Source organism: Eutrigla gurnardus (assembly GCF_963514095.1).
Source record: "Eutrigla gurnardus genome assembly, chromosome: 15".
NCBI lineage: Eukaryota > Metazoa > Chordata > Actinopteri > Perciformes > Triglidae > Eutrigla > Eutrigla gurnardus.
In genome coordinates this window covers 5,859,405-5,885,043 of record NC_139938.1, presented here as the reverse complement: position 1 = coordinate 5,885,043, position 25,639 = coordinate 5,859,405, and the positions used below count along the sequence as shown (strand labels likewise).

The 25,639-nt window shown below is 41.2% G+C and overlaps 1 protein-coding gene across 2 annotated transcripts in view; it reads right to left on the bottom strand.

The window, feature by feature from the left end:
* The window catches only part of gabra3 (gamma-aminobutyric acid type A receptor subunit alpha3), a 77,122-nt gene that overhangs the window by 46,928 nt on the left and 4,555 nt on the right, over positions 1–25,639 (bottom strand). For both annotated transcript variants that reach the window (XM_084029800.1, XM_084029801.1), the window contains exon 2: positions 4,293–4,399. In XM_084029800.1, coding sequence (XP_083885926.1) covers positions 4,293–4,378 — 86 coding nt within the window. In that variant the 5' untranslated portion in view covers positions 4,379–4,399. The remainder of the gene's footprint in view (positions 1–4,292; positions 4,400–25,639) is intronic.

Here is a 25,639-nt window from a genome sequence, read left to right as displayed (position 1 = left end):
GTTTGTGTATTTCTACAGCCGAATGACTCTGCAGACACTTGTTCTGGGTAATTCAATCCAAGTTCAGTTCGATTCCTGCCTGTTGGGGTTGTCCACTAATTGGTTACTGTGAAGATCATCGGCGTTCACTATGTCAATAGGAAATTGACTGGAACTCAAAAGTAATTAGTACACGGATCAATGCTTTTTAGTTTTTTTGTTGGATGATGGAATTAAACTGGCTTCACATGCCATTACTGTCTCATTGCTCAAATTGTTTACAGCTAGTCTGCACTTTCAGAATTTTTTTTTAAGTCAGTCACTTGACTTATCGGTTGCCATTTAAATATAATATTCAGCGGAACTCAACCAATGCAAAACAGATCGATTCAACTTCAAAATAATTACCAACAAGGGTTTAAACTCTGTTATTATCAATTCATTTTTTTAATGAATAGAATGGCCGCCATTCCTGTTTTCTAGTCAGACGGCATATATTCATTGATCGTTTCTGATTCGACATTAGTTCCACCGAGTGATCCTTTGACGTTCTTTTCTTCCGATGCCGAGTAGCTGCCTGCTCATTCAATCAGCAAAGTGGCTCAGCCACGAATACATTACCCTTGTCCAGACCTGTGACACATTAACCTTGACAACACTACCGAAACAGAATGTTATCTGTTGACCAGGTCACATCTCAAAGTGATGCCCCCTCTCTGCCACGCTGTGAATAATTTATGTGAATTGGGGTGAGAAAGCCAGTCGGGGGACTCGGCAACTTCACCGTGATCCATAGGCAAAGCATACGCATAGCACTCTCATCCTTATAGCTATTGATTATGTGCCACGTTAGCCAGCAGCCTGGCGATAGATTACAGGCAAAATAGACAACAAGACAGCCCGAGTGTCCACACTTGTTAAGTGTTGATTGTAGAAGGGGAAGGCGGGGGTTTGGAGCGAGGCGAGCCGAAGGATTGAAAGACCTTCGGCGGATGGAAATCAACACGGCCCTTCTCATTCGTATGTAATACACGGATCCCTGTGTATAATAGCTTAATCAGCCCCGTCTTTCTGTGTGCAGGAAAGGGGGAAATTTGGTGATGTGCAGAATGACAGACCCTTATATAGAGGATTTGTCTGTTACACCTTTAATCCATTAGGAAAGTCTCCTGCCTCAACTGTAGGAAAGCCGATTTGGAGCCTGCCGATAGCATCAGTGGGCATCAGGGAGGGGGCGGTTCTCGGAGAGGAACAGCTCTGCTGATACACAGATATTTCTGGGAGCGTGTGCACGCTGACGTCCTGAGGATTATTTCCAAACTCCAGCAACTTTAACTTTGATGGACAATTAATAATATGCTTTCACTTTCAGATGTAAATTTCCGGGAGAAACTCTATTTTTGGTCCAGGTTTAGTTTCTTCCAAGGCGGCCTAACGTCTCTCCTCGAATGAACTAAGGCAAAGTCCTCACTTAGTGCAGGTTAAACGGACTCAAACGTGTTAAGTGGGATTTGCATATGTGCACTACATCATGTCTCCAGTAATTTCAGGAAGATTAACATTTGTGATAATCCTCGTCATATGCGGTGTTAGGACCATGCATAATTAATTGCATTGACTGCTCGGGCCCTGTTGGAAAAAAAAAAACTGTGCAAAGACAATTTTTCTGTCCTTGAATATGTCAACATTTCCTTTTCAATTATTAACCTGCTGCTATCATCACATCTAACGACTTTCCATATATTTTATGGACGTCCTGAATACTAATGTCAGTAATTTTACAGTCAATCTTCATCTCAGGCCACATTTTGGAAGATTGGCACCATTAATGCAAATGGGATTACCTATTAGCATTTCCTGTTCGCAGTGTGTGTGGAGACCACCGTGACTGGAAGAAAACATAAAAACATGATGTTTCTCAGTAGGGCTGCATGATATATTGTTTCAGCATCGACATTGTGACATGACAACTATTTTTGCTTAAACTTAAATACTAATCCAGTATTTCTGATTTATTACCTACCATTGATATTAAATAAATTAATAAATTGTTACACTTTTTACATCAACCCTTCTGTGTGGGAAGATGTTAAACATTATCATTGACTGGATGTGGAGACAAAACTGATTAGCTGGGCATGCCTACACCTGCCCCTACTCTGCCTCTGATTGGATATAGTCTACCCTCCAGGCTTTGCTGAATGCTAACATTAGCCTAGCTATGTTGCTAACCGGCGCTACTAACGAGACAGGCCCAGGAGATCTTGTGTTCCCGTACTCCGAGGGTAGGCTTCATATTCCGAAAGATGTTATATTATCTATAAATTCACTTCTAGATTTGCAATGAATATCTAATTATAGACTTTAAACTGTTTGACACTTTAGCCAATCATAATGTGTGAGCTGATCTGGCAGGCTGAGGACATCTGCTACCTACATCGGCTACATTAGCTTGGCTTGGAAAGGCCAAGGTCGAAGGTGGCTCGCGGAGCTTACTGTGAGCTTTACAGCACGCCTCGCCTCATCAACGCCGCTTCCTGGGGCTGTGGACCTCGATCTCGCTTCACTCTCTCTCCCTGCGGGGAGGAACGGGGCTCTCGGGGGCAGACTGTCCAGAGTGAGTGGAGCCACCCAGGGTTAAATGCATCAACCTGATGCATTTAACTTAAAACATTTAAACATTTAGTCCAATAAATCCTTTATTATCGTAAAATATATTGCAGGAAGATCAAATATTGCAATGTAAGTTTTGTTCCAGTATCGTGCAGTCAGGCAGGCTCTGCAGTTATAAGGATTAGCAGAAATCATGTCATCCTCAGAATGTGCACTTCACACTGAATCTGAGGATTTGTATATCATGTCTGCATGTTTAACGTCTGAGTTATGACTGGAAGATAGAGGACTCATTTTGACACAAATTGCGACTCAGCGTATCTCCCGCCCCCACCAACTCTCCGGTGCCGTCCTGCGGAGGTGAGCCTCACAGTTTGAAGACCTCTGATCTGAATGGATGTGGACAGCTGAACATAATACCTCATTCCAAAAGCCACAGGCATTAATATGCTCCTACAACAGCTTAGGTCGTGATGTTGGGTGATGAGGACAGACTCCCAAAGGTTTTTGATGGGGTCAGGGGCCCTGTCAAGTTTTTCCACACCAGACTGGGAAAACTATTTCTTTGTGCATGGGGACATGTTGAAACAAAACAGGAAATGGTTTCCCATGAACTGTTGGCTATGTGGCTAAAATGTCACTGTATGCTTTTACTGTGTGCAGGTTTGTCACTACGTTGTTCAGCTGAACCAGGACCACCATGTCTTTGAAGGGGACAGATACACTAACACTAAGCACATATTCTTGTAAAAGATCTCTTGACAGATTTGGCCCGCGGCTTCTTTTGGGACACATTTCTGTTTTAATATATGTAATTACAATGTGCTCCTAATAAGCAAGTAGAGCCAAGTAGCACAATGACAAAAGCTAACTGTGCTAATCCCCGTCACACTGTTGTGATTTCTCTCCCAGCCGGCTTTCTCCCAGGTTCGAGGGACTTTTTCCTAGCGTGCAAAATCTTGAAAGTGATTTCCACTCCACCGCTTCTCCCTGCCGTAACGTCAGTCCTTATCAACAATGCTAACATGGTAACCTGTGCAATCTCTTTTTTTTAAATTACAAGAGTGTGGATGGAATGATTTCTAGACAAGGTGGAGCTTTTTTTTTTGTGCTGACTCTAGCACACAAACTGAAAAATGTGCACCCGATGCAAGAGTGGAAATGCTGTGAATGTGCTGCACAATGCAAATGAATTCACCAGTCAGTGAAATTCAGACCGGTGCATATGAGAGCACAAGCTTCATTTACAGTAGATGAGAGGATGAGCTTTGGCCTGCAGGACACGGTGGCATGGACTCTATTTGAATCCTCTTCCAAAAATGTGAAAGTCTTTTAGTGCAAAAACTATCTGCGACATAAAGAAAGGAAGAACATTCTTTCCTTGATCATTCAATTTCTCAGGCAGTCCTGCAGGTTGTTTTCTTTTCAACATCATTATAGAGATCTGCTCATTTCATTTGCCAAACTGACAGCTGAGACCATCACACTGGGTAATAAGAAAACAACATTTCCCTTTCTCTGCTTACAATATAGATTAACTTTTGCTTCTAATGGTGTTGGTTAGATTACAATGTCTGCTGCAGCAGTGAGCCTGATTAATAAATGTATTATACAAAACACATCAGCAGAACGTCAACCCGGAGAGACGGAGTTGGCAGAATGAACTGGCTGGGGAGGAGAGACGCAGTATGCTGTGGTACCTGACTGCAGGAAGGAGGTTGAGGAGCAGGAGGAAGATCCACAAGCTCAAGTCCAGTGGTTTAGGCTTCCGAAGTGCAGCAGCCATATCCGTTTAAACAGGGGACTCCTGTAGGAAGGACACAAGAGTGAGATGATGACACAGAGAAAACTATGTTAAATGCATTTTGTTATTTCGAATCATTCACTTAAGCCTCATCATGCCTGCTCTTATCTGGATTATATTTTTACCAGCAGCGATCGCATGTAGCCGGTATTGTTTTCACCTTGTGAGTCTGCGTGTGTGGCGTCATGGCAACATGTTGTCCTGGAGACATCGACTGTAGCCAGAACGACCACCGAGGCAGTTTCAAGCTCTTTGCCACGTGTTTCTGTGTTTATCAGTGGACAGGTTTTGTGTAGCGAGATAGCGTCGCGAATGCACAAGATGCATTCAGGAAACCTCACAGATGTTGGGATTAAAATGAAGGCGTTTGAAGAGTCTGAGCAAGCAAGCAGCTTTTGTTCTAAAGATACAGACAGGCTGGGATATTTGGTAACTCATTTTATCGCCACAATTTTGACTCATGCTAATTTCCTTATTTAATGCTACATAAAAATATTAAATATTCAAGTTGTGCTAGACCACCTTTCATTCCCTCTCATTCCCTCTGTTCCTCCTTTTTTAGTTTTTTGGTTGAAAGTGTTATATCTGCTGTTATGTTGAGATATTTCTCTCGGGAAGGGGAAGAAAAGGTGAACAATAAACCTTAATTTAAAAAAAGTAAAGCATAAGGCGTAGCTCTCCTCCCAATCATTGTTGCACAGTAATAATAATCACATCTAACTGAATACATGAAATATTCTATAACCCACCTCAAATCTATCCTCATATAACCAAATGAAACTGCACACTATACTTACTGTTGAACACATTCATACATTCATGGTGCTTGTCTCTGTGCTTACGCCCACATGACCCTCTGTAATCATGGGAGACGAGAGATTGCAAGCTCCAAATATTTGAGGGAAATTTCACCAAACATTACCAGGATAATGCATCGCATAAAGCCTGTGATAAACGCATTATTCGGCCGTACACGGTGTCCTTCTTCCTTACGTCTCCGCTCCATAGATGCCGCAAAGCATTCCTAACGCTGTTATCGGAAATGATTATAAGACTTGCAATTTACAGAAAGATGAAATGACCTGTCATGAAAAGTACATGAGTGCAGCTTGAAAAACATCCAGGAAGGATGAGGGGGGGGAAAGAAGCCAAGTGTCACTTGAGCACGTGTCACAGCTGTGTCGCACTTAAAAGGCTTTTCTTTGTGCTTTTGGGAGAATCGGCCCCATTTTTATTGACACCGTATAGAGAGGAGATCAAACACTTTCCTCGGGAGTCGGTGCCACCGTGGAGCGCTCGTCATTACTAGAGGAGTAAACAAATGAGTGGATGTGAGGATCCCCTTCAGGCTGGTGCTCAAATAGGAGGTCGCAGTAAAAGAACGCTGATGCTCCAACCTTCGACCATCCGTTAGGACGGCACTTCAGCAAACGAATCGTAGTTGGGCCAAAGCCAAAGAGTAACCAGAGATATTGTAAAGAGTCATTTTATATGTGAGCAAGTAGTAGTAGTAGCTGCAGCTTGTAACACAGAGATATTTTCAGGAGAGGCAGCGGTTCAAATCTTCATTTTATTAAAGTGATATTTTTACTGCTCTTGGCGTTTAACATCGCAATAAGACTTTTTAAAAAAACGATATTGTATGAACCATATCGACTGTTTCAATCAATGCAGACAAGAAGCAATAAACATTGACTTCATGAATCTAAGAGCCATGAGGTGTCATTGATGTAAAAATATTTACAGTCATCGTTATTAACCTGTGAGCCAGCGAGTGTCCTTGTTGTCATAAATAATGCATCGTCTATTTTCTACGCCACCAACTGTCCTTTCTGTGGTGGAGAAACTGAAAAGTGGGTTCCTTCTGTAAGATGATGGTTCCAGTTTCACTTTTACACACTTTCAAGTCATGTAACAAAAAAAAAATCAAGTTATTTTTACACTGATTCACCAGAAACAGAAGAGACTTGAGTAGCCACTTTAAAAACAAAAAATGGTATAAGTTGCCAATTAAACGGAGTACAGTTCATGCAAATGAGCTCAGATGTTATTTTTCCTAATTTCAGCTCTCGTCTCGCTTTCAACAGATGTCGAGCTCAAGGGCAGACCGACTCCCAGACTGTGTCAAATTAAACCACTCTTGTGGTGCCTTACAAACGCTGGTAAACAGCAGACAGCTGACTTCCTTTCTTATGCATATCATATTAGGCATCGGTGTATTCAGCCTCCTTTCTTTTCCCTTCTTTCCTTTCTCTGCATTCTGCAGAGCAGGTTTGTGTTAAAAACCAATCGCGGATCACTGTAATTATATTAAACATTTTATGTTGCCCATTTAAAAACTACCGGATGCCCTCTGGGAATGAGAGGTGGCATTTCCTCGTCTTAATGTCTATATAAAAATTGCATTGCTACTTTCCAGACATAATGTCGCTCATTGGAGCGACTTCCACTCACATAACGATCATCTTAGCGTATGTCATCTTTGAGGCTTTAAATGGCCTGGATGATTCAATATTTTGATTTCTCAGATTTTTTGCTTCACCACTGATGGTCATTATAGTTTCAAATATTAGTATAGTTTCTAGAGACTCTAATGTGCTCAGTAAACAAGAAAAGTAAAGTTTCAAAGGACAAAAGGGGGAAAAAAGGCAAAGATTAACTTATTCTCATTAAACAGTCCATAAACTCCATCGTCTATCACATTTTCTATAGGTTCCCCGTTTTCTTCTGTTTATTCAGTTCATGTCTCCTCAACACAAGCACCAATTAGAGCTGCGATAAAAAAAATCATCCTGAAAGCTTACAAGACAGCAATCTTACAAGTGTCAACAAATTCGACAAAGAAGAAGACAAACGGCATTAAAAGACTGGCTGCCAGCCGCCGTCTACTATTCTGCACCCGCTTTCCCGTTACCTGTCATGCAAATGAGGGGCTCAGTGCGTCAGCGGTCCCTGGAGCTCAGATCGCGTTTGAAACGGAGAATATGAAGGAGAGGGAAAAAGAAGACATGGTGCTTTTGTTGGCAAATTAAAAATAGCTTGCCTAAGGTGACAGTAAAGCGCTCTCCATTTCCCACTCTTCTAACATTTGTTTTCAATGCTTTTTTTATGCGATGAGTAATGTAATCACATTTGACAGAATTAAAAGGCTATAAACGCCTTTGATGCAAATTAGGTGAATAATCTTGACTGGACGACTATGCCGAGTGATTTGTTGAACAATAAAGATAATACAGTCGGTTGGAAAAATAAGACAAGGCAGAGCCTAGTTTCCTCCACTTTGGGGACAATTTGGTTGAGTTATTTTTATAGTTTGGCAGTCAGTCATGACCTAAAAGAAACTAAAATATCATATCATACAGTTCGTGGTAAGCGTTAACTCCCACCGGTGCAGTTACTGTTCAGGAAGTCAAGGAACGCTAAAGAAATTGTGGACCTCATCAGCCAACAAACAATGACTGCAGTAATTGTTGGATTTAGGACACAGCTCTATAGCCATGTAATCCAAGTGGTTGCTCACTAAAAATAGCCCTAAATCCTGTGACAGTCTAGCACTGAGCATTTACCACTGATCTATGTGGTCTGTTATTTAACCACATACGTTAAAAAAGAATCCGGATTTGGGGGGGGGGGGGGGGTCATTCTAGTGTTGACCACAGCATCACCATCTCTGAAAGGCTTCACCTACATATTGTCACACTCTCCTTTCAACTCTCTTTTTGTCCTCCGGTTCTCAAAAGTGAAGCCAATGCCGGTATGCCTTAAACTTAAACTTGCAAACTGCTCTGATGGCAAAAAGAAGTCTGATTGCATGGAAGTCTATGAGAAAATTACCCTAATTCTCACTTATTTAATTATCTCAGTAAACATGAGTTCATGGTCTCAACCTCTAGTTTCAAGTCTTCTTCAATACAGCATGATGTTTATTAAGTCAATGATGCTCCATTTAGAGTCAAATAAACGATGAGGCAGGGGATGCTTTAGGGCGGGGCTACCTTGTGATTCTTTTTTTCTGCGAAGCCTATCAGCGCTTTCCTCCTGACGTCACTGAATCAGAAATTACCAAACCTATTGTAGCGGTATGTGGTCTCCCAGTGCTCTACGATAGAACCTCTCATTCATGCAGAGACTGAACAAAACTATGTGTATCAACCAGAGTACAAACAACAAGGTCACTGCTGTATGTATGCCTAGATTATATTATTTGAAGTGTTTATGGAGCAGCTACAGTGTTAGCAAAGTTTACCTCCGATGGATTCAAACTCCATTCAGAAAACAAGCATTTTAAAAGTGTTTTGCTTATCCTCTTGCTGACAGATCTAACAAACCACGACTTTGGACTTCTTACAAATTGTTGTCATTATGTCGTTACTTCAGCATCCTTTTTTTTCTCCATTTATTGCAATTAAATCACAACAGAATCTTTTGTTTTGGTTTCATAGCCCTGCAGTAAACCAGCCGATGTTTGTCTTGGTATTCACAGTGAATACAGCTCAGTGAAATTCACCGAGCACCTCCGGGTGACGATATGAACTCGGACAGGATGCCGTTTGATAACCCGGTGTATCTGGGACTTCCAAAACATGTACACAAAGCAGCAATAGTGGTTATTTCAGCCATGATTGATGAAACATAGTCGCCGTCTACATGAAGGTAAGCCCCGCCTCCTCTCCATCGTGTCTCACACGAGTGATGGGAATAAATGGGAATAAACACAAATGAACCAGCTAATAAATACAACTGAGCCTGCGGTCAAACTTGCGCAAAAAACACAGTGAACATGCGTTTCGCCTTTGGTGTGAACGTACCTTAAAGAGGTACGACCTTCACCAAACCATCTATACAACAATATCCACTTTTATATAATCACCAGTGTTGAATAACGTTGACACACATGGAGGGAGGGAGGTGTTGATAATAAGAGATGGATAACTCCCTTCACAAGGAACACAGGTGGACCTAATGAGCGAGGAAAGTTCCTCTCTGTTTTGGGACTGTGAGCACGAGTGTTGCTCTGATCATTAGGCCTCATCACTGCCAAATGATCAATGCATTGGGCTGCCAGGCAGAACTGCTTCCACTGGGGCCGATCGGTATAATGTTACACCAGTGATCATTTGTCACGATTTAGGTCTGTTCCTCGCAGACATGTAATGAGAGTACAGCGGATCCATTATGAACACAGCGCCGCATGACAATACGCCCCTGTTGTTGTTTTTAGGGCAGAGGAAAGATGCATTTCACGCTGTCATTTTCATCTCGCTGTGCCAAGGGTGGGCAGACTAATGTAGGGTGTAAGTATAGTGTTCATAGGTGCTGGAATGAACTATAAAACTGTAGCATAAAACAGCCCAAGATGCCCTGATAGTCCAGTTTAATCAAAGCCAAACATATTTTATCTCCTCTGAATTTAAGGTGAAGTGACTTGATAAATGGTTTTATTAGTGCAATACTTGGCAGGAATCTATGGGGAGGCGGGGGGTGTCTCTCACTTGCTGTTTTGGCCAAGATTTCTTGGAAGAAAGCTTACTCTTCTTTTTAACTGCAAGTTTACAAGTGTGGAAAACGGTACGACATCCTAAAACCCACTTTGGTTGTTCATTAGCATAAAGAAATGAATAAAAAATACACCAGATGGAGTTATTTTTACAGAGATGGATTTGGACTTCTCATGCCGTGTGCGTAAATTTACCCGACAGTAGAGAGGGAATAACAGAAATCTGGTTTCCAAAATAAGGCCAGAGTGCTTAAAAGCAAAACACTGTCGCAGCCCTTAAACCTTTTGTAATTTGATGTTCAGAGAGAGCTCATGCCTTTCTTTCAAAAGTAAAACTGATAGCACAAGATCGTAGAGGTGACAATCCAGTTGTGTGTGACAGGGAATGTGATACTTGACGAGGCTTTCAGGGGCTTCCAGTAGCAGCAGACCGGAGACGAGTGATGAAACGGTAACCGGAAAGAGCAGAGAAATGAAAATTGCTGTAATTCCCTTGCTGGTCCTGTAATGTTTAAACCCACCGACATCCCACCTCGGCTCCTATAAAATAATGATGGCTTGCTGCTCTGGGAATGGATTCATATAACACTCCTCCCTGGCCCCAATGATCCGTTTCAACCCGTTCCCCTTCCACATGTGAAAGTGAGGTTGGATGGATGCATCTTACCCTCCCCTCTGTGTCTGAATGAAGCTGATCCAGCTCTCACCTTGGCTCAATATTTCTGTAAACCATCAACAGTTGTCACCTGTCACATTGCTAATGGTTAAGCTCTATAATGCTTACCCGGTGGAGCATGTTTGCACACCTGGAGCACAGCTGATTGATTCTCCGTTGATGCTGCTGAACCTACAATATTTGATATCCATTTATCAAATGTGTGAAGTATAACATCTAGAAATGACCGGAGAGGGTTCCCAGTACTGTTAATACCCTGGTGATTTAAAAATAGATTCATTTTCCATATATTTCATCGGGAACCTGCCATGAATCTGAATATTTTCCATTAAGAATCGACGGTCACAATCGGTTAGTCCGTAACATCTCTGTTACTGAATTCACACATGATTCTAAAGGTGCTCTAATAGGGCAGAAACATTCATTACACTGCTGGGAGGAAGAGATCTGCTCAGATAACCTGAATCATCATGTAAATCATTGGGACTTTTACAATTAGAGCCACTGAACACCGAACGAATGGCGATCTGCTTTCAATTCACAATAGCCATGAAGTAAATACAAAAGAAGAGGAAAGCAGCTGTTAAACTAAGGACAGGGCACCTGCCTCGTAGGCGAAATCTGTCACAGTTCATAAAGACTTCCCAGTGAAAAGTAATACCATCCCCAGCACTCGCCACCTGTGCACATGTATTTGCTCAGGCCTCGTTACGCTGTTTGCAACTCCATGCCCGCGCAAATCAGATCGCACAACTGATGCTTTATGTACTATTAATCCTCATAATGAAGAGGTTGATACGGGTTTATGTTATCTCCAAAAGCAGCATTTCACAAAAAGTAAATACAACACATACAGCATGAAGTCCTCTTTTAGGTTGTACTTGATGGTGCAAATGCTTGACTGGGGATATGGGGGAATAAAAAAAAAAAAATCATGATTAGAGCAAAGACTGTCTGGCTGAAGTAATTCTCCGCTAGTGGAGTTTCAACATCATCATTAAATAAACGGGGAAAGAAGGAAGAATAACATCATTAGCAGTGGTTCTACAGCGGAGATACATTGTAAGCTTTAGCGCTGCAGAGCAAGAAAAATAAGTCCCTGTTTGCTCAAGACAAGAGAAATAGGCGACGGAATATTAAAAAATGTAACTACAAAATAATTAATGTTTCTTGCCTAGTGGATCATACTGGGTAAAGCAGCATTCATATCCCCTGGGTTTAAAATTCAACTATAGTACAAACAAAAACACTGCTTTTCCATTTAGTATTCTTCAGAAAGAAAACATTAAAGGACCATACCAGTCTAGTTCTGACTTCTCTCCATTAGCAGAGCTGTTTCCTGTCTTCAACACATCCTGCGTGCATCAGTGTCTGCAGTGTTTACTTTATAGAGCTCAGTCTACCTGTTTTAACTGCCATTCATGATGAAACGGTGTGTAAAAACACTCCATGAGACTGTTCAGTCTCTGGGTTTATGTAACTCAACCTTGTGAAAATCACTGTGTTGTTTATTTGATCTAAATTACTGTATTACTCTAATAAAGGACGTTACAATTTGTGCATTGGTGTCAAATCTTTCTGCGTCTGAAGCTAGAAGCAGGTTCTGGGTGCACTTGTTATTAATGTCTAGCTGCTTCCAGTTTACGTAAGTGGGCCGGCTGGTGTTAGTAATATCAAGATCGAGAGATTAATTTCGGCCTACGCCGACCTCAATAACAAGCACACTCTCTCGGTACAGTGCACACATGTTCTCTTGGCTGCATCCCATTGGTCAAAATGTCTCTGGCTGCGTCTGATTGGACTTTGTAACCAGGAAGTGGCGAGATAAAGAAGTTTGTATGAGACACGCTCAACGTTTGTTTACGATCCATAATTCAATGAAGAGAAGAAGATACTGGTCAGAGAACAACAACTTCACCACATGTCCCAGTATGAATGTGTTGTATGAAGTTGAAAATCCTTCATTTATTGTGCGACTGACTGAAATTCAGGTAAGCCCGAGGTCTAACTTTCAGCCAATCGTTGACCTCCTTATACTTTGGTTCCACCCTTTTGTTTCTTTGTCTCTTGTTTCTTACAATAACTGATTTTCTTACTAGAATTTGAGCTACAAGGAGGATTTTAATGACGAGGTGAGATTTCACAAACCTTGTCAAAACAACATTTTCAGGTACATTCTGAAATGTATTGAATATGGACAAAAGGGTAATCAAACAAACAAACAAACCTTGGCTGATAGTGACCCGGTGGAGGGACCCCCTATAACATATCGTATAAAATTGTGTTCCTTATTAAACAGGGCCAATGATAATGTCAAGTGCAGACTATAGTGCAGGGGTATTCAATTAAAAGTCACTGAGGTCCAGTTACTAAAATTTTCTCCAAGTGAAGGTCCGAACCTCACAAGTCCAACTTATGTCTTATACCCTAACCCGTATGTATACAATGCTAAGCCATTAAAATAATAATTGTTGACAGATTCATATTAATAAGCAAAAATAAATCTTCCTGTTTGTTTAATATTATGTTGTGAAATTGTGATGTAGATATTCCGATATGGAATTAAAATGTGAATCTGTCAACAATTATTATTTTAGCGGCTTAGCATTGTATATTGTATTAAGTTGTATTCATGTTAAGGTGTAGTTTTGTACATATTTACATTTTTGGAAGAAAAAATGGGATCAGATCATTTCAGGGACCCCCTGCAGTAACTCTGCAGACCCCCTGCGGTTCCGGACCCCCTGTTGAAGATCTTTGATCCAAACTAAATGGAGGCAAGTCATAAACCGCATTGCTTTTCTTGCAACGTCAGCTAAAAGCAAATTCTAAGCAAGACAATGGATGTCAAACAGAAAGCATGTGAAAGGCTTAACCAGGCAAGATTCCTTCACAGCTGATAGCATTACATGGCCAGCAGAGCAGGGCCCCACACGGAGGGGAAATTAATATCTCCGTTCAGGCTGTGACAAGTTCTGCATCTCCTCAATGGATTATGATTACAGCTGGGAGAAAAGTCTTTGCCCATTAGGAGGGGTAACCAAACTGGCTTACGATGAGAAGAAGTGGGCACCAGAAGGAGGGGATTGAGAAGTAAGACGTACAGTAGCATTTATAATGTCTGCCATATGCAGTCTGATCTTGATAATTGGCCCTGCGGGTGGTGGGGTCAATTAGTTTTGTTGAATAACCAGTTTTCTTTCACACTAAAAAGGATTTCACTGGTGTGAGATGAGTGTATACAATGTGTTGATGTTTGTGTTATCAGTCCTCTCCAATAAGAGCATGGAACAACCTTGGAAGTGGACATTATGTAATGAGGAGCATCAGCGGTAGGATGGATTTGTAATGAAGTGGACCAAAAGGTGCTGTCATTGACCCATGCTTTAAAAAAAAATAAAAAAAAAAATGATACAAAAAAAAGTATCACAAAAAAGGGTACTGCACACATGAATAAATATGCAACATGCAACTCTGCGAGTAAACGTTTCACGTTTATTTCCCTCTTCCTCACTCCTTGCAACTTTTAAAATTGATCCACACTTCAAAAATGAAGAAAGCAGTTTTATTACCCTACATCTGTGACTGTTATCCTGAAACAAATGAGAGTGAAGAATGAAAAGGGGAGAAAACATTGAGATGCCTATCTTTCAGATGAATGTCAGAACAATGAAGTTGGAGTCTGATTGCACTTCCTATGACAGTGACTCAACAAATGGCAACGAAAGGAAAGGCTGAACATAGTGAGCCTTCCCTTGTCGCCTGAGTGGACACACATGTTCAGCCAGTCAGATCGCAGCAGTGTTGACGTGGCTCAGTCGTGTGCAGGGAATGATATTGCTGGTCAGCACAGTAACCTACTGCTGCGCCGATGCTGTGGGAATACAAATGAGTGTGGGATGGCGAAGCATGCAATGGATACAGCATGCAATACACAGGACATAGAGATTCACTGTGGACTGCATGGGGCTCTAGTTGAAAAAGGGTTGACCTGTTCTATGAGGCGGTCCAGTGCTGCTTTGTGCAAAACTGCATGATCCCCTCGGGTTTTATGGGTATGAGGCATGGTGGTGTCTTAAGTTAACACCTGAGAAATCGTATTTGAAATGATGATGCACCCCCACTAATTGGCCCTGGGGGTGCCTGCATAATTCATGGGAAACAGCATGTTCCACTTGTTTGCATGGCGGTAATTGTTTTATGATTAACCTCCCAAATGCTCACTTGGTTGGTTTTCTAATTCATTTTTAGCCGTCTGAATGTTGGAACGATGCTGTTTTTGAGGTGCTTGGTTGGGCTCCTGACTCTGAGCCTGAGTTTTATAGTACACGTTAGCCCCAGCGCCCAGGAGATAATCAATTTAAAATGGGTAATAATCAAAAACAATTAGCTTTCAATAGGCAGTGAGAACTTTCCCTGACGTAAAGTCTGGTTCCAATAAAAATATTGGATTCCACAGCAGTCACAACACATGGACCTATCAAAATGGAAAAAACTGGAGAGAAAAAATATTTCACTACTTTTTTATTAAAATCTAACCTGGAAATAAAAAAAAAGAATATGCTAACAAGTATAAATCAAATGACCATAATTAATCATTTAAAAGTTATGACAAGTGCTTAAACTAATTACGTGTTAAGTCATTCATGGAGAGAAAACATATCCATCACTACTGAACTAACTGTTGTCCACTACGCGAAACGTTGAGTCAGCACTCCATCAAATTTGTCTCCTAAATGAACACTGGCTGCAAGCCAGGAAGCAATAAATTGTGAATAATTATTGTACAGGTTACGTTCTTGTTCATTTTTTATGTTTAGTATCCAATAAAGTATATCACTAACAAGACATTTCAAGACGAGCCCAGAAGCAGCGACGGCTCTGCTATTTAAACTTTCACACCGTCTGGTTCTGTTAATGAGCTGAACCCTCCATGTCACACTGGGCCGTTGAGGCGCTATGCAAAATACTTTATCCAACTAACTCTGAAATCAGCTTCTTATGCTAATGAACCATCAATTTAATGTACTGCACAGGCTCAGAGGTCTCAGATCGTTTCCTTTTATATATCCAATAGGTGGGCCTCACTAATTGGTCAAGGACTAAAATGGTACTCTGATTGGTCCAGAAAAGCAAAATTAAAGTGGTACATAACAATGGAACAAGGTAATTTCCCCCTGAAACCAATGTGTGATGTATGGTGCCAACAATTAAATCATAAACACTGTTTAATTATTGTTCAATTAACCTTTTCCACCCTGAATTAAATCACAGCTTTCTGGATCATAAAATGAGTCTGAAAAATTAAAAAAAATAAACAAATAAAATAAAAATAAAAAAGCCCCGCCTTAAAGCATCCCCTGCTTTATGGTCTATTTGACTCTAAATGGACTTTAACATTTCCTGTTTTGCCAACACCAAGATGACATTTTGTGGTTTTGCGTGAAATGCCTCGACGACTATCGGATAGCCTGCCATGAAATGATGTCATCGGTTGAGTCACCGACTTTTCCTCAGTTCAACACTTCAGCATCTCCAGCATGGCTGTGGACACGTAGTGTCGGTGCCCAAGTGTTTTGAAGGACACATATGACATCATCGTCTGCGATGTCCATCTAGTTAACATAAGAAATTGACATTTTAATGGCACCACTAAACATGTTAAAATAGTGCCATGAAATTGGACACGAGACCGCTGGAGTCGTGATCAGTCAAGCGATGACAGTCCCAAATGAGTCCTTAATATATTTAGGACTCAACAACTCTGATCCTCTTAACTCTTAACTACAAGTGAAGCAACATTTTCCATCCAACTTATTTTTAGTTTCTTTGTGAGAGTCAAGTGGGTCTTTAACAGCATTGAAACTCTACAACTTAAGGGTGCGTCGGTGAAGTGGCTTGATCAGTAGCTATCGATCACACTAACAGGTACGGTATTCGTAGGCAGGTTGGCTATTCCATGTAAGTAGGAGCTATTGCCATCACGGACATGAAGGACAGCTCTATAGCCCAACTGTAATTGGAATGCAATGTTTCACTCGCTGGTAATGGCCATACAAAGAGGAGGAGAGTTCAGCATGCGCACTAGACTGGCCCAACAGAATAATTTAAGCCATAAATCAAGCATTCAGGCTGCGGTTCACCTTGAAGCTCTATAGGCTCATCTTTGCCACTTAGACGGGAATTGTGTTTGAATATGTGTACTTGCTTTCTATCCAAACAAGGATATACTGTCAAATGACACACCTGTAAAGTGATACTTTGAGGTGAACGGGCAGTTTTTTTAAAAGCGACAAGCTTTATTTTATTTCTGTGAATGCATTTGATCTAAACTGCTGCTATGGAGAAGGCCACATTCCTGTAACATAACAAGGAAAATGAATGCATTATATGGGACATTTCACCGTTTTACTTTCTCTGTTATATGAATAATCTGCCCACATGAATGCGTGACAGTTGTGCTACGTGGCAGCACAACCTTGGATACTTGATACGTCTGTAATATTTCGTATTGCAGAGAAATGCAATCCGTTTTAAACTTGGAATGAAAGATTTGCCCTGAAATGCAGAGAATCGGCATAATCTGATGCAATTTAACACTTTGAACGGGTTATTCAGTGTCGTGCGTGTTATTAGAAATGTCCACATATTGAACAAATACCACCCTTTGACTGAATTTTAAATAGGCAATTCATATGTTAACTTATCGTCATTCAGCCAGATATGTAGGCGTGTGTGCCACCGGCACGAGTCGGCCACCCATTTCCCCCGTGCGACACAGAGGGATATTACTGATGCTGTTCTTCCCTGAAATATATTAGGCTTGCAAGAAATATTTCATCTTATCTCAAGAGCAGATACCGTGGCTCAAAAAAAAAAGACCTTACGCTGCAAATGTGAATCCCACAAATCACAGCGTGCGCACACATCACGTTTTATTACCTTCTTATTACACCACACAGATGGATAGAAACATATTTAAATTTGATCCGCCAATGTTGGTATGTAATTAAATTCATAGCTTTCCCAGTATCCTCCACCGCTGTGGGTTACCTTTCCCCCTGTTCGAGATAATAATCAGCTTTCCCTCTCCCGTGTGAATGAGGGGAGCGTGACTCTTGAGCGGGCCTGCCATCAGCTCGGGGTCCTGCTGTGAGTCTGCGTGGATGAGATGTTTACTGGGGCTTTTGTGTGGCCAGTAGGATCCCACTTAGTGTGAATGATGGCAGCTGCGAGGGCGCCTCTGGCGAGTGTGGCTCCGACGATGGCTGCTCGGTCTCATGTAGCGTACAGTGCCAGCTGCTCGGGCTGTGCAGCACTCCAGCGAGCGTGACTGATCGAGGCTGAGGTAAGCACGTCTCTGGCGAGGACGACGCCGAACGCAGCGAGGGGCGAGTGCAACTCTGGCTCCGGCAAAGGATCCCGGGTGCGGCTGGCTACTTGGACTGTCGCTGCATTAGCCCAAACTGTGGCAAGTGTGACTGAGTGACTGTGACAGGCATAATTGTGGAAGCTCTGTGTGGGCTGCTGCTGCTGCACAGGCCGGCAGACTGTGGCTCAGACTGTGATTCTGGTGATCAAAGCAGCTTCGACTGCTGGTGCAGCAACTTATCACTCTGGTGGAGTTTGCTGGTTGGAGGCTGAGATGAACACAACTATAACAAGTGTGACTGGGCAGGGTGAGCACCACCAGTTAATCACTGGCCACTCTGGAGTGGCTGATAAGCTCCAGTGCTCTGGACTCTGGTGTAGCCGGCTGTGACACGCACGTCTTTTATTTATTTTTAACAAATGCAATAAGATAATAGACCCCATTTGTCATGCCTGATCAGAATATTACTGAACCTCAAATTAAAAAAAGGATTGCTGTGACATTTAATTCAATCACTGTTTGTCACAGCGACCCTTTTTATTATTTTCACTTGAGTGCTTAACTTAAAACTTGAAATGATGACAGATTTATTTCATCACTGGAGCAATATGCAGTTAAGGCAAATGGTGCACTAAAGGGCTAAAAAAACACTTTTGGGGGCAATGAAGAAACATTTTAGAAAATGTATATTAAGTGACTACTATTAAACAGAAACCCGTTCCACACGTTGATAATCCGAATATCTCATCATGCTTTGGTCGAGACAGAAAAAAAACAGATTGTCCCAGCTCGAGTTCTGTATACAATGCCTTTAGTATTTGAGGATAGTTTAAAGAATAAGCAATTATTCTGTGACTCCATGGCTTGAAACACAAAAGCCTAGTTTGGAACTTAAAACAAAGCACCGTTCTCCTGTCACATAATAGTTAGTACTTCTTTTTTTTATAGTGGTGGGAAAGTATATCGTAGCCATATTGCTGCTTCATTGGGGGCAAACACAAAGAAAAAATGAATTATTATCAGGTAAAATGGTGTGTGAATACCGGTGAAAGATTGTCAAAATGAAGTGTGTTAAGCTAAATATACACTTTACCTGCCTAAAGTAGTTACTTTACAAAGTGAGTCTGAACCAACTGCTTTCAAGGAACCCACATGAAATCTTTAAAATGTGTCTCGCGGTGAAGTACAGAAAATCATCAGCGTGAGACTGTTTGGTTTTCTTTCATCTTCCTCTGAAAGGCAAGGTAGCTTTCATTTATTTTGGTCCTACTTATATACAGTAAACTAGCAAGATCACAGTCTGCTCTCAAAATAAATGCCAGCCGATGCTCCAAACAAAGTGGCGAGTACTTTCAATTCCCCGAGGCACTTCACACACACCGAATATAATGTTCTTATCATTTTCTCCATTCTCTGAAAGACGTGAATGTTTCTGTGGTTACAAAGAAAACTGCAGTCCAAATAGTCATAAAATAGTCGTCTCAGACGCAGGTATTTCTGACAACAATCCCTCAAATTGTCTCCACCAGAGTATTTAAAACTCATTAAAAACACAGTAGACCCATGCCAGATTAATTAAGGTATTGTAAAGGAGTCTATTTTTCATGTCCTACCGACACGTATCATTGTTGCAACTGAAGCAGCCTGCTGTTAACGTCAGAACTCTGCGCTCTCCTCTTCTAAACTCATTACTAAAGTTATCACCAATCAGTAGATAAGTTGATTAATCAATTTGTCAATAAACTGAAAATAATTGATTGCCATTTTTATGTGTTTTCTGACTAAATTGGACATTATCAGCATGGACGCTGGTTTTGAATGGATGCGTCGCTTGGATGCAAACCATTTATTTCCATGGCTGTTCTTTAATAAACCTGCAAGGCCGGTAAGACTCCCAACAATAGATTCCTCTGTGTTTGTATTCGCTCAGGCCGTCCTGCTACTTTCCTTCCTCATCCATAATTGAAAATTTGCAAAATGTACTTCTTGAAAACTCCGACCGTTACTCAACACACTGCACTAAACACAAAGCAGGGTTGTGTGTGTGCATCTGCACCTGGTAGGACATTTTCAAGTCGGCTACTTTGAAAATCGGAGCAGTGCCAACAGGAAGCGGCAATATTAAAAATAAAGTAACGACACGATGGAGTTCACTTTTATATGGTAATTAAGCTTTACATCCCTCTTGGTACTGAATTTTTATAAGGCCATTACAGGGTTACTGCATCTGAGTAAACAAACCGTGTCATTGAAACACATTTGGCACCTTGGGAATGTGAACAATAACTATAACACATTAATATTTAATTTGAAATGAAAAGTGAACAATCTGAGTTTAGGAATTGTGGATATGTAATGGGACATCGACAGCACCAGCCAGGCATCGATCAGAGGTCATCAATGATTCAGTAGATGACTTGATCAGGCCGGTAAAGACGTGGCCACCAGCTGGAAAACCACTGGGGAGTGATTGACCAGCGGGGGAGGAGCCAGATGTTGTAAACATCTGGAGCTCAGCCCAAAAGCTTGTGGGCACGCTCCCCCGTGTAGATTTATATTCTCCATTAACGGCAGCCATTATACTATTTTCGTACACATCTTTATTTGTGATTTTTTTTTTTTTTTCTGTGAAAACACTAAAATTATCATAAATCAAATTATCATAAATCAAAAAAATTGTATTCCTGTATTTTTTAAATCAGGCTCTATTTTTCCCTTCTCAACCACGATAGCGAGTTAGACAGCTTCTTCATTTCACTGATATCTACGATCATCCTGATCCTGTTTTTTATCCCAATCTGCGATTAAAATCCTCTATTGTTTAAGTGTCTTCATCATATCAAACCATGACACAATAAATGTTGAGGATCACTCATTCTCACTGCTGACACCTTAAAAGAGGCAGACATTGTTACTATTGTAAATTACAAGGAGGGGAAGGGATGGCGTAAACAGCAATAGTAAACTGGAATCCTATCTTTGAAGCAATATGCTGGAGTAGACTTCACTGATATTGGATTTACCCTAATTGCAAATCCAAGATCCCCAATGCCAACTAGATGTGGCCTTTGATAAACTGTACTGAATATTACGTCAACAGAACACTTACTCGATTATGTTATATTGCTTTAGAGAATAACATAGTAGGATAAACAACATGGGCTTACATTATCATACAGTACTAAATTTGATCTACCTGTTTTTTCGTCACTATTCTAACTCTCTCAGCCCAAATCGTTTATCGTTAGATAAAAACGTCCTAATGTCCATAGTCCATATGCTAGCTTGCTACACACATTTGCAACCGCTCATGTCAATGTTAGGGCGGACCGATAGGTGAACACGAACAGAGGTTTTGCTCTACATACTATCAAAACTGGAGCTGCAACAATCTAGTCATGCGTTATAAAATTACAGTATTGATAGTTCCAGCTTCTCAAATTTCAAAATGTTCAGTTTTTCTTGTGAAGCTGACTGTCATTCAGACAAATAAGAAATTGAAAGTCATCTTGTTCTCTGGGATATTTTTTTTTAAGTCTGAGTCTCGCGATTACATCATCACATCATCACATCATCTCTAAATAATTCCATTGAAGCAAAAGTCCTATTATTGCATTTTTTTCTACGGAGACACTACTGTGAGCTGTCCTGTCCTCACTGTGCTCACATTCTTGGCGTGAAGTCAAACTCGTTGAAGGTGAGTGTCGAAGTCTGACAAAGTTGTCCCTTTGCCTGTTGGTGCTGATCGTGGATAGGCATCGAGGCAAAGTCAAGTCCTGACTGTCACCAACCGCCTTCTGATTGCAGAAAAATGTCCTTCCTGTCTTTTGTCTGTCTGACGGGCATTCATGGCCGTGGTGTGGACTCCTTACATTTCTGCACATTAAATGACTTAAAATATAGTCGTACATTCTGCTCAATATAAATTTCCGCTTCCAACCTCTTTAACTTGCACCCTTGAGCAGATGGAAGGACAAACTGACACTGCCCTGACAGCAGTGACATTTTACACATGCATTATTATTTGAGGAGATGAGAAAGTCTTTCTGCACGGCCCCAGTTTTTAAGATTACCCAAGGATTGAATTAGTATTCATAGGAATGCCCCGTAGCTATTGTAAAGGTCTCATGCAGGTGCTGTTAGTGCATTAGAAGCTGCAGTTCATGTCGGTAGTGTACACTTTCAGGCAGGACATAATGTTAATAAAAGCTGCTCTGCTCGGCTGGTACCAGGTAAACCTCAGATATATGATATTTTCTTATATTGTGTCTACAATTCAATTTCATGGTCTATCAAATGTAATAAAGTAGCACTGTCTCTTGATGAAAGTGCTTGCAGGGTCAGGGCATTTGAGAAAACCGTGTTTTATTATTACCTCTCCCTTAGCTGTTTACAGTTCTCGGTTGAGATTAAAAAATATGATCTTTAAATTCTATTTTAAAGGGTGGGGCCATTTTCTGAAGTTTTTTCAATCATTCTATAGCTTCTCAACAGTTTTTCTCATGTATTCAACTCAATGAAAGTTCATATTTTTGGGTCAAAGTATGTCGGCCTGTTTTAGCATCAAAATGCTATTTTCCTCCTATTAAAATTGTTTTCCCACATGCTCCCAGTTTGGAGAGGCAGACAGAAGTACCGGCACAGAAGAGAGCAAAGTACTGCTGTGTGGATGCCACGTTAGTCTGGATCCAACTTGTAAAATTACAGTTTTTTTTTCAATGGAGTCTGGTAGCTTGGAAGACAGCGATATAACACCTTTGGTTTTCTGTGGGAAAGGGCTGTCTGACGGCAAGGTAAAGCAGTAAAAATCAGTAGAAATACTTATTTTTTAAGTGTGCCTTTACGTGACTATAATCTGTAGCTAGTGCTACCCGTCACATTTCCTAACTTTATTGACTAGCTTATCTATGACACTCCTTCCTGCCCAAAAGTCGTATCGTATTCTTAGTGCTCACAATGACTCTCATGCGGCCCCTACCGCGTTGCTGCTTTAACGTGTTCAAAAGTGCCACAACTTGTTTTAATGGAAACAAGGAGACAGGAACACATCTCCTCAGTTTTTGGCATCCTGTCACTGGATGCTCGTTTCTCATTGATTTTTTTTTGAACTGCTAATGTTTTTTTAAGCCTTCTGAATGACCTGGCAGCGACTTATCGCTGAACTTAAGATCCCCCTCATGACAAAAATCCTCAAGCAGGAGCACTGCTGACAGTTTCTGTGTCAAGGTTATTTGCTCAAGTTGACCATGCTGTTGCTGCCAGGGCTCCAGGGCTTCTGAACAAGCTTCCAGCATAGTGTTGTCACAACTACGGCCTTATTATCATCTTTGATGTTTACTCTTCTTGCCTCCCTGCAGCCTTGTCTGAGATCAGTATTTTGCATTAGTTATCCCCATGACTCCATCTGTTTATTGAGGCATTTAGGTTAGTCAGTCATTATAACCTTGACTAACAGATTTCCTGTGGCGAAATGCAGACTACGTGATAGCTATTGTTCTTGACAGTCACGATTTATGGTACAATTTAAACGGCAATATCTCCCTTGTGCTTTAAAAAGATACATTTCAGCAGCTATCATCACACCTACACCGCGTTGCGTAGCAATGCAAAAGTGATGTAAAATAATCTGTGTGAAAGAAATTTCTCCATGCCATACCTGGCGCAATAAAGAGTGGGCTGAGACAGCATGAGGGTGGCCGAACGCTACGCACATTAAAATACCCACAATCATCTGGCAGCTTGTGATAAAGAAACATATAAATATGGTCTCGGGAGTGAGCTTACCTGTAAGGAAGGGAGCTGTTGGTTTCTGTGCAGAAATGTGCTGCGAGTTACACTGACTCACATGAGAACAGTCCTCTGCATTGGCTGTGTCATAAAACAGGGTGCATGTCAACATGCTATACAATGTGGTTTGTAATACCAGCTGCACAGCAGGCACTCACCTCACTGTCCACTGAAGCTGCAACAATATTTTATTTATGTTTCTCTTTTGTCTCTAAAATGTCAACAAAAAGAATTTGACATCTTCAAATTGCTTGTTTTGTCTGTTCAACAGTCTAAAACTCAAAGTTATTCAATTTATTATCAAAAAAAGACAAACAGAAGCAATACATGTGAGATGGGAGTGTTGTCATATTTGACAGAGAGAAAAAAAACGTAAATGGTAATGTGATTAAACTCCAAGGCCAGTGGCATCCTCTGAAGTAAACAGTTGGGTAAAATGCTCTTTGCATGTAAACATTTTTTGCCAGATCATATTAAGTTTCATATTACCAACACAAACTCACCATCTACATGAGTTTTTGACCTTCCTCTCGCATGCAAATTGAATTTTGATCAAGATTCATTGCGCTATGCCAAAGCAGGATCACACACACCAGACTGATTCCCTTTTCCTAATTAAATATTGTGCAGCGAGCACCAGGCCGTCCCAGAATAACCACAAAGACGTGCGTGTGCTCCTTCCTGTCTCGCTGCTCGCTTTATATCTTGACATCCTCACACAGTTTCCCAGCAGTAAAAATGATCGGCGTTTAAAGTTGCTGTCGCCCTCAGGACACTTGGGACACACGCAATTAAATCCGGGTCCATAAAAAAAAAAATCAAAAAGACAATTAAAGCTCCTCCTGACATCACACAAAGCCCTCAGGACCATTGGTTCCCAATAAATGCCCTCTCCATATATTCAGTAAAAAAAAACCTTACCGAGACAACAGCTGTGTGCATCGCCTTTTGTTTCATATCTGTGACAAAAGAAACGCCCGAAGCATCACATTTCTAATTGCGATGGAGGCACCTGTGACTGAGATGGTCAACATGCTGCGCTGGAGCAGAAAAATGGCTGTTTGTCTAAGTGTGTTTCTTACATGTCAGAGATATGAACGGGAAAAAACAACACATGTTTTGAGCAGGGAGCGTGCACAGAAGGTTATGCAACCACGGCAAGGTTTAATTGTCTATACCATCCTCAAAACACCAGCTATGTGCCACCACTGCTTCTGCACACATCCCACTGCACCTTCACCCACTCTCCCCACCAATAACCTTCACGCTGTGTTGTAGCTCTCCGCTTATCTGGATCAGAAACACAATCTGGCCGCTCATCGTCCCGTCCTCAGCCAACTTCAATCAAATGTCCAGTGCTTCCTCTCTTTTTGTGTGCCAGTCAAATAAATGCACGGCAGCAGCAATTATTCAGTGACCAAACAACGTTTTAAGAGGCTTCTCGGTTTTAAATGAAGCGATAAGCCACGAGACGCCGTCATTCACAGTGATTTTACAAGAGCTGAGGGGCGTTGTTAGGCACCATTTCAAGTCTCCAATGTGTATGATACAATGTGTCAGACATTTTAGGAGTTCCTGCACACGTTCTGCCAATACAGACAGTCCTGATATGAAGCTTTAGGCTCGGAGAAGATTATGACATTTGGGAGATGTTGGCTGTCAACCTCAAAGGTCAACGTGAACCCTGAAAGAGGTTAAAGGGGAACGACACCTAAATGATGAATTCCAATCTGCTAATATAATTATATCCATGGCCAAGTAAAGTCTTTATTTGAGAACATGAGCTATTCTCTCTTAAACGGTGGAACAACTCTAGTTTGTAGATTTTGGACAGTGTCATATTTTTGGATTGACCTTAGGAATAACGTCTATGCTTTCTGAAAATGGGCACAATTCCCCTGAAAGGAAAGT